At 38.5% G+C, this 12,060-nt stretch overlaps 1 protein-coding gene across 6 annotated transcripts in view; it reads left to right on the top strand.

The window, feature by feature from the left end:
• LOC101882472 (immunoglobulin superfamily DCC subclass member 3) overlaps positions 1-10,310 on the top strand; it is a 29,462-nt gene extending 19,152 nt beyond the window's left edge. The window contains exons 10-16 of one of the 6 annotated variants that reach the window (XR_012391837.1): positions 417-581; positions 1,808-1,996; positions 3,514-3,630; positions 4,485-4,611; positions 4,692-4,803; positions 6,315-8,148; positions 8,194-8,356. Coding sequence is in view for 4 of the 6 variants with exons in the window: in XM_073925630.1 (XP_073781731.1) it covers positions 417-581; positions 1,808-1,996; positions 3,514-3,630; positions 4,482-4,611; positions 4,692-4,803; positions 6,315-6,473 (872 nt within the window). In the remaining 2 variants the exon portion in view is untranslated. Of the gene's footprint in view, positions 1-416; positions 582-1,807; positions 1,997-3,513; positions 3,631-4,481; positions 4,612-4,691; positions 4,804-6,314 lie in introns of all 6 variants that reach the window. The other 5 variants (XR_012391836.1, XM_073925631.1, XM_073925630.1 and 2 more) reach the window with 5 other exon arrangements.
• The last annotated feature ends 1,750 nt before the right edge of the window (positions 10,311-12,060 follow it).

Below are 12,060 nucleotides of genomic sequence, written 5' to 3'. Positions count from 1 at the left end.
ATACAAACACACATACAAGCACACACAGACATTCTCTCACACAACACACTCATATGCATAAACATGCACTCACACAGACACACTCAAAACACACACACACACAATGTATACACACCTATACAAATAATAACACACACACACACAAACACACATCCATACATGTACTTACACAAGCACAGAAATACTCTCTCAAGCAAACACATACCTCCCCCCCCCCCACACACACACGAACATGCATCCACTCTTTTATACACACATTCACTCTCTCTCACATGCACACACACACAAACACATACACAAACACACATATGCAAACATGCTCTCACACACTTCTTAGAGACACTCTCTCTCACGCACTCCTCTATCTGAGCGTACAGACTGACGTGTGTGTGTGTGTGTGTGTGTGTGTCTCTCAGAGCCGGACAGCAGTGAGCTCCAGGAGGCGGTGAGTAAAGACACGTTCCAGCATGACTTCAGTAATCTGGACTCCTCCACCACCTTCTCCATCTACGTGAAGGCGTATTCACCACTGGGGGCCAGTCAGCAGTCCAGCAGCGTCATTGCCACCACAGGGGGCGCCGGTGAGAGCACACACACACAAACTTGACAGACAGAGGGTTAAACACACACAATAGCTATGTGTCCAACCTATTTTAATAAGCTAACACAAACGTCTCCATATTTTACATGCTTTATGTAGTTAGACATGCCTAGTTTATATTATTTGGCAAGTGAAGACTAAGGGCTGTATCATACTACCGGTGCAATATAGTGTTTGGCGTGATTTGTTGGTATTTTCAGACAAATGCAACAGTAATTTTCATGTTTTCCACCACGTTGTTTAAATGGTAAATCCATTTGTGCCACTCTGTGGACTCATGGCTGTGCTGGTCTAGAAAGGAGGTGTGTTAAAGGTGCATTGTTAAAGCACTGCTATTATAAAGAACTGAAATAGAGCGCACCATTGACCAACTAAAAGCTGCTCTAAAGTCAGGTCCAAACGCTCACACATTGCTGAATACACACAGGATGTACAGCAATCCGCTGCTTAAGTGGTGATGTCTAGAAGACTGTTTCCGGGTCCAAGTCGCTGCTCTTTTGAATTGAGATTTTTTACACAATTTATAAAACATTTTAGCACTTTTTGCTAATCGGATATTAGGCATGGATGTTTATATTGCGATCGTGATTTTCAAAATTATTACAGTGCTTTGTAAACGCTTATTATTACCATTTGGTGTGTCTCCCAATACAGTTTGATATAGCGATTGGCCCTGAAAGCCGCTTCACTTGACGTCACACTTAACAAACAGATACACAACTATCTTTACAGATGAAAACAATTAATCTGGTTCTGTATCCTCGCACTGCAGATGCTCTGTTTAACTGTTTTCTTGCTAGTGAAGCGCTCAGTTTTTACACTTACAAAGTCCACCATGTAAATAGCAAATGCACCATGGAGCGACGCAACTGACTCTTTGAGGGAATGGCAGACGAGACGAGAGATTGGTTTAATGCAGGTTACGCTCAAAACACACCCAGAACTCATTAGGAGAATAAGCACAACCGTGTTAGACCATGTGCCTGGTATTTATCTGTCCTCTTAAAATAGCAAAAGTGGATTCAGACATGCTCTGAGCTTTAGACTTTGCACCTAGATCTTTAAAATAGAGCCCAACATGTTTGTCTCTAAAAGCACCATCTAAATTTTTGTTTTATTATATTTAGGATTTAAGGAAAATGTTTTCTGACCAAAAGTTTTGGTCTTTTCGTTATCTAAAATGACCTTTCTTTGCCCATCTCTCAGTTCCCACAATGCCGAGCTTCTTCACCAAGGTCCTTAACAGCACAGCCATGCAGGTGTTCTGGGATCTGCCTGCTAAAGCGGGCCGTGTGGAGGGATATAAGCTCTCATACCGCATGCTGCCGCAGCAAGAGTTCAGCCACGAGGAGCGTTTCCCTGCGCACATAAACACACACACCATCTCTAACCTGGGTCAGTACACACGCGCACACACACACACACACACACACATGCATGCATATACACATGAACATGTGCACAGACACTTTTACATGAATGCATATAAACAAACATCTGAGCACACTGTGTTTATAGTAAATACTATAGTGTTATTGAACTGTACTATAGTCAAATACTTGTATGTTGTGCTGATTCTACAGTTGAAATGGTAAAACAACAACTATAGTAATTGATCTGCTGTGATGATATAGTTGCTATGAGCTGTCTCATTTCAGAGGCTGCATCCTCTGAAGGATGCAGATTTTAAAGGTGAGTCTTTCAAAGTCCACACAGGCTGAACCGAGCGTTTTAAATTGAGACGATCTAGCCTACAGAGGACGGATCTCGTCACCAGGCCACCGTAACGGCTGTCGTTAATAAGCGCTGATAACATTTGTAATGACTTTTTTTCAGTGATTTTAAAACTTACTGTAAGCGATCTGAAGGTAAAGCAAGATAAACAGAAGCTGGAGATATATTTGCTTTGAGCCATACATGCACACATAAACATGTGAACGCTCTATTAAATCACTCTTTAGTAAGACCTGTCAGACTCTTTTAGTTTTTTAACATGTGTTCAGATATCCAAGTAAAATAAACCCAATTCATGCATTTAAACTGGAGTTTTCTTTTAAAAGCGTCCTGCCGTTATCAGCGCGCAATGCATCTTGGGATGTTCGAGGCTGTGAAGGATCCACCGGTTGTGTCCTTCATTACCTGGGAAACTAAGGATGCATTTTGAGGCATTTAAAGGAGCCTTCGAATTTTTAATTTATTTATTTTAATTTATTTATTTTGAAATAAGACAGTCTTCATCATGCCACGATGACGCAGCGCACTTCAAATGCATCCTTCGGAGGATGCGACCTCTGAGATGAGACACAACTATGGTAACATCAGATATATCCTCTACTATTGCTGGGTTGTCGTAATGCAAAGATGTGTCAAATATAGATGAGCTCATAGTTGTTGTTGTTTTTTTCTATTAAATTTAAATGACTTTTTTTAACCTAGGGGTTGGGTTACACTGGGTTACAACAATCCAGCATTATTCAGTGTAGTAACATAAACAAATGAGCCAATACTGTAGTTTTCTACATCTATAGCGGATAATCTACTGCAATACTCCACAGTTTACTATAGTAAACACTAGAGTGAACTACAGTTTATATTACAGTTCATCAGTTCACTGTAGGCAATGATACAGCGTTTATCAACAAAGAGAGACTATAATATACACAGGATAATACACTTTACTATAGTATGGTTCAATAATACTATAGTGTAGTAGTTTATTATAAATGACTCTGGTATATAGCTTGACAACAGGATGCATGCATACACAAACACACACTCATACACAACATGCATTCACACACACACACACACACACACATATATGGGGATGCACACAAACACACATACACGGCTGTCACTCTTTAACTGTCTGTGTGTGTGTGTGTGTGTGTGTGTGTGTGTTTGTCCTGCAGAAGCTGCATCAGTGTATGAGATCCAGCTCATAGCCTTTAACGGGAACGGCGACAGCATCGGCAACAAGCGACTCGTCTCATTGGCTGAGACGGAAAAGAGCGGGAAAGAATCAGCAGGTGATGCATGGCATTCAGATCCTGAAGACACACACACACACACACACACACACACACACATCAGATGTTTTCTGTTTCAGAAGCAGATTTTAGATTAAATGGATTGATATACAAGTTTGATGAAGTTTGATTAGAAATGAACTAAACATACATTTGTAAAACTGTCTGCTGTGTGATGTCACACACACACACACACACACACCCACACAGTAGATGGATGCTGATAACAGCAACAGTGAAATAGTCACGCACATCTTTACACACATTAGTTACCCCGAGCTGTTCCTGCAGATCTCTTTAATGAGCACTGTGCAGATTCCTCACAGCGTCTCTTACTGATCACGGTCAACTGCTTCACTGTAAAATGTTCATACTGCTCATATTTCAACATGTTTTCACACACAGTTTCTAGAAAACAGCAGCTGATTGTATTAGCTTTGTGTGTGTGTGTGTGTGTGTGTGTGTGTGTGTGTGTGTGTGTGTGTTTCTGTATACATGTATATCTGTGTGTGTGTGTGTGTGTGTGTGTCTGCATGTGCATCTGTGTCTGTATATCTGTGTTCATGTGTGTGTTTCTCTGTGTGTCTGCATATGCATGTTTATCTGTGTGTTTGCATATATTTGTGTGTGAATTTTTGTGTATATATATGTGTGTGTGTGTGTGTGTGTGCGTGCATGTGTGTGTGCATGCATGTCTATTTGTGCATGTTTGTGTGTATATATTTTTGTGCATGTGTGTGTATGTTTTTGTATATTTGTGTGTGTGCGTGTGTGTGTGTGTGTGTATCTATGTGTGCATGCAAGTGTATGTATAACTGTGTGAATAACTTTCTGTGTGTGTGTGTGATCAGCAGGGCAGAGTGTGTGTGAGTGTGGTCAGGGTGCGGACGGTTCTCTGTCAGGGATTGTGGTGGGGATCCACATCGCCATGGCCTGCATTATATTCTGTGTTCTGTTCCTGATGTTTGGATATCGCCACAGGTGCGTCACTCTCCATCACATCTCTCACACTCTCTCGCACTCAGTGTTCTGACCGCACGTGTGTGTGTGTGTGTGTGCAGTTTCTTCTGTCAGAAGGGCTCTCCGGGTGTCTGGAGTGTGTCCGCAGTGCAGAGAGACAGTAAACAGAGCAGCAGCATCCGCACGGCCGACGCCATCGAACTCACACTACAGGTCAAACACACACACACACACACACATATCAGGAGCTTCAGCATATATACAGTTGAAGACAGAATTATTCACCCCTGCCATTGTGTTTTTTTTTTGTTTTTTTTTTAATATTTCCCAAATGATGTTGAACAGATTGAGGAAATGTTCACAGTGTGTCTGATAACATTTGTTCTTCTGGAGAAAGTCTGATTTGTTTTATTTCGGCTAGAATAAAAGCAGTTTTTAATTGTTTAAACACCGTTTTAAGGTCAATATTATTAGCCCCTTTAAGCTATATTTGTTTAGTTTCCAGAACAAACCATCGTTATACAATAATATAACCTGCCTAGTTACCCTAATTACCCTAGTGAAGCCTTTAAATGTCACTTTAAGCTGTATAGAAGTGTCTTGAAGAATATCTAGTCTAATATTATTTACTGTCATCATGACAAAGAGAAAATAAATCAGTTATTAGAGATGAGTTATTAACACTATTATGTGCAGAAATGTGTTGATCAAATCTGCTCTCTGTTAAACTTGTTAAATTGGGGAAAAAATTAAACTGGGAAGCTAATAATTCAGGGGGGCGAATAATTCTGACTTCAACTGTAAGCTTTAGTGAGTAGGTGATTGTTTAAAGGGCAAAGTGATGCGTGCTCTCGCTGCTGAGCTTTTGTTGACAGGTTAATTCCGTAACAAATGAGAAACACACTAAATGTTACAACTTGAACTAATATACATGTATATGCAGCATTGTGGAAGAAGCATCAGTTTATAGTTTACAGTTATTTATTTACAATTATCAATATATTTTGGATTGTATTATAGCCAGATTTAAGAACACATCAATCCTTTGCTTTATTAAAAACGTATGTTACAATAAAAATAAATGACATTTTAGCATTTTAGAGTAAATAAGACTAAATTAGACTATTAACACTTGTCACATTACAGAATACAGAAATACTGATAACACATTTCAGAATAACAGATACATTGGCAGTATAAAACAAAAGCATTGGAGAGAAAAAAAAAAGATGAAACCACATTATAGAATAAAGCGAAATTGTAGAATTAATCTTGTTTTTTTACTTCATCAAAAGCATTTTAGAAAATGATCAACTTTTGTAAAGTGCTTTTATCATTAATAACTACATTAATAATAACTCTCAGCATTGTAGAAGAAAAAGATCAAGTAAAACATATTTAGCTTTATATTATAATGCAGTTTACAATAATGCTAGTTAAAAAATGCTTTTAGCATTACATGAATACAGTTTTAAATGTATTACAAATATTGCAGCTAATAAAATAGAATAAAATCGTTTAAAATTAAAGGATATTTGTAGAAAATTAAGCATTTTTGCATTAAAAATAAATATTAAAATATAATAATGATAATTATACCACTTAAAAGTAAGTCATTTTAAAATAAATCTACATATTTGATGAAAATAAAAAGTATTTTGGAGTAAATCAAATGCAGGAAAATAATGGAACACTGGTGTGACTGACTGTCATCTGTTCCTCAGGCGGCTTCAGCTGAGCAGCAGGTGGCGCTGGCGGGTCCTCAGTGCCAGGTGATGATTGAACCACAGCCACTGCATCTGGCCCACACAGGGACACACACGGGCACAGATACGGGCGCTGACACAGGTGCACACACAGGCACTGATATGGGCACAGGATAAAGCAGCTCAACCCTTCTTCAGCTGCACACACACTGAGTCTCCTTCACCAAAGCCTTACACTAACACACACACACATATGTGCCTCAGTGGACCAGCGACACACAGGACCTGTTCCAAACCCTAGTGCACTACAGAGACAGCGTCATGACCGTCACACTGCATGTGCCGTGCAGAAGGTCGTGGGTTCATTCCCAGTTAAAGCATCATCGAAAAAAGTAGAACCAGAGCTGCAGATTCACGTGATGCTGTCTTAGTGCCTATTTAGTGCTGTCTATGTAGGCGTCTCAGTGGGTTTGGAACAGATCTGCATTAAAGCACATCAGACTCTGTTAAACTCTCATTGGAAACAATGAGAGAGCCAAAAGATGACATGTCTACTCCAATAACAAACTCAGCCGTATCCTGTGAAGCCAAAAACTGAGCTGATGAGTTAGTCTGTGTATGGAGGAGTGCTTTAATGAGCCGCTGGAATATTAAGTGTGTGTCGTGTGTGTGACATGAATAATTCAACCTATTAGCCTCGATAAAGTTCACCAAACCCCTCCCACTCCAGCTAAACCCAATGTGCTGCTGAAAACTCCACCCTGATCTTCAAACCCGCCTACTCATTCAGCTGAACCCTAGACTCCACCCCTTACAGAAACTCTAGACAAATATGCGTGCGGCTGAAGACTCCACCCCAAAGCCTGCCCACTATAGATGAAAACTTTGTGTGCAACAAAAGACCCCACCCATACTTCAAAACCCCACCCACTCTAGAGAAAATTCGCTGTGTGCAGCTAAAGACTCCACCCCTTCCCCAAACCATGGCCACTTCAGCTAAACCCCTTGTGGAGCTGAAGACTCCGCCTCTATTTCCAAACCCCGCCCACTCTAGATAAAAATCCTTTGTGCAGCTGAAGTCTCCACCCCTTCCTCAAACCCCACCCACTTTATCAAAACACTGTGCAGCTAAAGGCCCCGCCCCTTCTAGATAAAACCTTTTGTGTGCAGCTGAAGACTCCGCCCTTTCCCCAAACCCCGCCCACTCCAGCAAAAGCCTGCTGTCCAAAGAGCCGTGCCTCACTCTGCCCTGCGCTGCTGGGAAACCCCTCTACCTCACCGAGTGTCCTCTTGGGTCTGCTGGAACTCTACTGTTCATCCAGACTCTCGAGAGACGTCCAGAGATCATCCGTTTTGTCCAGGATGATCTACAGAATAGCTGTTGTTCTTCTTCTGATGTGTCGATCATTAACCAAAGCCGAACACCATGAAGATCAGCTCAGAGTCTGCTCTAGAAGAATTCAGATTTATTTTCATACGATGCAGAAGTTCTGCTTCTCTGAAGAAGCTGAGCTCGCCAAATATCTGTTAGTGATGAAGAACCAAATATACCTGAGGAAGATGATCCTGCCAGCAGATCAAAAATAATCTCTTTTATTAAGCCTGACTGATGTGAAACTCACCTTATATTAAAACTAATATTTATTTATTTATGTCTGTCACTCAGGCTCAGAAGTTTACGTCTCGCTTTTCTGACTGATTTTCTTCCTGCAGTTCTGACCATTTTCCTCATCTTTTTCTTTTTTCTTTTCTTTTTCTCTATTTTAATACCGGATTTTTATCTTTAGTTATTCCCGCTCCTTCATCTTTTCATCCATCTCTCATTTCTGACCATTTGTCTTGTAATTCAGTTGTTTTCTCTCACACTTTTTCTTTTTTTTTTGTTTTTGTTTTTTAGTTTTACATCTTCCAATTCTGATTTTTATTAATATTATTTTATAGTTTTAACTCTACATGCAGGAATTCTGCTTTTTTCTCTTTTTATGGTAATTTTGACTTTTTTTCTCACATTTCTGACCATTTTTCTTGTAATTCTATTTTCTTTTCACACTTTTGGCTTTTTTATCATAATTTTTTTTTAAATTACATTTTTTATGTTGATTTTTGTTAGCATTTTTAAAAATTATTTTTACTCTTCATGTGAGAATTTGAGCTTTTTTTTGTGTAATTTTGACTTTTTCTCTTACAATTCTGGCTTTTTTTCCTCGTAATTCAGTTTTCATCCTCATGATTTTGGCTTATTTGTAATTCTGAGTTAACATTTCCTAATTTGATGCTTTTGTAAATCTTTTTTTTTTTTTTTTTTACAATTCTGTCTTTTTATCTTTTAATTCAGACTTTTTCACCTTTACATTTTTTACTTTTTGTAATTTCGACTAGATCTTGATATTCTTGAGAGACCTGCATATTTCACTATTATCAATTATTATTATTATTATTATTATTTACAATTTTGAAAAACCAAATTTGTATTGTAATTGAATTGTTTTCCACTCAGTGCTGTATTTTATATATTTATTTATTTCAGAAAGTTTTTTATTCGCATTTCTGGCTTCTCTTCTAATTCTGACTTCTTCTGTAATTCTGATTTCTACATTTATTTTCATATTTCATTTACCTTTTATAATTTTATTCATAATTTCGAGTTGTTTTTTACAGTTTGTATTTACCCAGCAGGCACACAGTGTCATAAGATGTAATATTAGGTCAGATTTAGATCTTGAAGTCAGGTGAGCACAATTTAATGTCTAGTCTAGTCAAGACAATGTTATTTGGATGTCCAATAATGACGTCAGATGATGTTGATGTATGGTTGATTTTAGGTTGTGTTGGAAAGTGACCAAAATCCAACATCAAGCCAACATCTTAAACCAATGTCAGATACTGACATTTATTCATCTGCTATGACAAGCAAAATCCAACGTCTGATAGACGTCATAGTGTTAAAGTCCACACAACTCCAAGCCATAACATCATTAGACGTTGATATTTGGTTGATTTCAGGTCGAACATTGAACGTTGACATTGACGTCAGCCTGGCGTTGGGTTCTGATATCAACCTGTTTTTCATTTCCAAACAAACTGCAACGTCCCCATGACACTGACTTCATGTTGACGTCCTGTGCCTGCTGGGTAAATCTTAGCGATTCTGTCCTTTTTTTCCTCTGATAGTTCTGAGTTCACATCTCACAGTTGAGTTTTTATTTCTTGAAATTCTCTCTTTTTCGCATTTTGATATTTTCACACGCAATTCTGACCAATATTTCACATAATTCTGAATTTTAATTTTAATTGCAACTTTACACACACAATTCTGACTTTAATATGAACATTTCATTGACATAATTATGATTATGATTTACATTATTTTTTGTTTGCTGGCAGAAACAAGCTTCCATCAGCACATGAACAAACCTGAAGCCTGTGCGTGCGTGCGTGTGTGTGATTGCGTGTGCATGCATGTGTGTGCGCGTGTGTGTGTGTGTGTGCGTGTGTGTGCGTGTGTTAACTAACCAGTTTACCACACAATGTGCTCTCACTCTTTAAATAGTTACCAAAATAATAACCTATATCCTAGAATTCACACGAAACGTCTTTAAACCTTTCAGACTCTGACTCTTGTTGTCCAGAGAAACAAAACCAAAATCTGTAAAATGGAGAATAAAAACAACAAGATCAGAAACTGAGGCCAAATGTTTTAGAGATGAAGTGGAGAAGCTCCTGTTCTCGTGCAGAACTTCCCTCTGTTCCTTCTCCCACGTATGAAAACTTCTTTTTCTGCTGGATTTGGGAGATGTTGCCAAAATAGATCCTTTAATGTTCGTATATTGGTATCGATGCTGTTCTTTTGAATATTTAGCTTTTAATACCCTTTAAATATTATTTCTTCTCTCTTTCTGTAGGATTAAAGGTAGACATTTGAGAGCAAGTAGATTATTGATTGCGAAAGGTTTGAGATATTATGACCGATTCCTCGTCTTTATATGAAATATCCAGCCTGATCTCACGAGAAAACGTAAGTATTTTACGTTTTGCCAGTTTAGTGGCTAATTCGTACGAGTTCAGTTGTATAAAATTGTACGATGTTAAAAAGGAGGCGTGGCACCTAACCCCACCCCTAAACCCAACTGTCATTGGGGGATGAGCAAATCGTACTAAAATATACAAATTAGATCGTACGAATTCATACAAATTAGCCAGTAAATGAAAAAGTTACGAGTTGCCGTGAGATTGTGTTGAAATATCACCAGCATATGAACATGAAGCTGAACGAACGCCTCTGAATGTAAACTACGTCAGGTTTTTATGAAAGTCTGCTCACTCTTGCTGCTTTAGGAGATTATGGACTTTTTATACACAGATGAAGATACAGTTATTCACCCTCATGTGAAATGTATTGTTTTTCAAATATTTCCCAAGTGATGTTTCATTTGCTTCAACACATTATTAAACACAATAATTTAATAACTCACTCATTCATCTTCCTTCAGCTTAACCCCTTATTTATCAGGGGTCGCCTCAGCGGAATGAACCGCCAACTATTCCAGCATATGTTTTATGCAGTGGTATTTCTACCAGCTGCAACCCAGTACTGGGAAACACCCATACACACTCATTCACACTCACACACACTAGGGTCAGTGTAGTTGATCAGTTCCCCTATAGTGCATGTGTTTGGACTGTGAGGGAAACCGGAGCACTCGGAGTAAACCAACACAGGGAGAACATGCAAACTCCACACAGAAACACCAGCTGACCCAGCCGGGGCTCAAACCAGTGACCTTCTTGCAGTAAGGCCACAGTGCTAACCACTGAGCCACGGTGTCACCCCCAGTTTTAACAACTCGTTTCTAATAATTGAGTCTTCGTCATGATGACGCTGCATCACATTTTACTGCACTGTTAGTGAGCAGTTAGTGTGTGTTGTGTTTATTAGAGCTAGTGATCTGCATTATGGGATGTTGATCTCTGCTCTGTCCACTTCTGATGCTGCAAAGTCAACTCTACAGTTTAACAAAGTGACTTTACTGACATTTTAGTCATAATATCACATGTAAGAAATATCTAGAGAAATAAGTGTGTAAAATTAATGCTTGATCCCCCTGAAGGATGTGTAAACAATATGTATGGGGGGTCAGTCCTCTAAATAGTAAGAAATAGTTTGCTCTGATCTGCATCTTAAATACTAATATTAAATAATAGATCATATAAATATACATTTGACCACCCCCCATAATGGATTATGCCATTGTGAATGCATAATCTAAGCTGATAGACACGATACATGTTCACTAAACACTTTTCTTGCAAAACTCTTCTGCATACAGCTTGAAGATTAAGACAAATTAGATGCATAGTTAAATGCATAGCCCTAAATTTCTAATCACAGGATATTGTAGGTCAGAATACACAAACTCTCCCACAAAACACTGAAAAATTAAATATGTTGCATTAATAAAGTAGATGTCATTTAATTTGATTCACTGAAGCAAGTATTACACATAATAATATTACTGAAAGAGTTGAATTCTGATCGTCAATGTATAATTCACACCCTGATTACCTGAAGGTTTCTGAAGTGTAATATACAACACCAACACACACAATACAGCACTGCACACGATTACACACATGCAGAAAACACACTCTTACCTCTCAAAAGTTAAACATTGCTGGAGGAAAGATCAAGATCCCATAATGCAGTTCAGAAGCAGAAATAAATGAGGAAAAATTAAAACACAAAGCACAGAATACAGAAAACTGC

This window comes from Danio rerio, chromosome 16, assembly GCF_049306965.1.
Source record: "Danio rerio strain Tuebingen ecotype United States chromosome 16, GRCz12tu, whole genome shotgun sequence".
Taxonomy (NCBI): domain Eukaryota; kingdom Metazoa; phylum Chordata; class Actinopteri; order Cypriniformes; family Danionidae; genus Danio; species Danio rerio.
The sequence above is the reverse complement of the archived record's forward strand: the minus strand, read 5'-3'. Positions and strand labels throughout refer to the sequence as shown.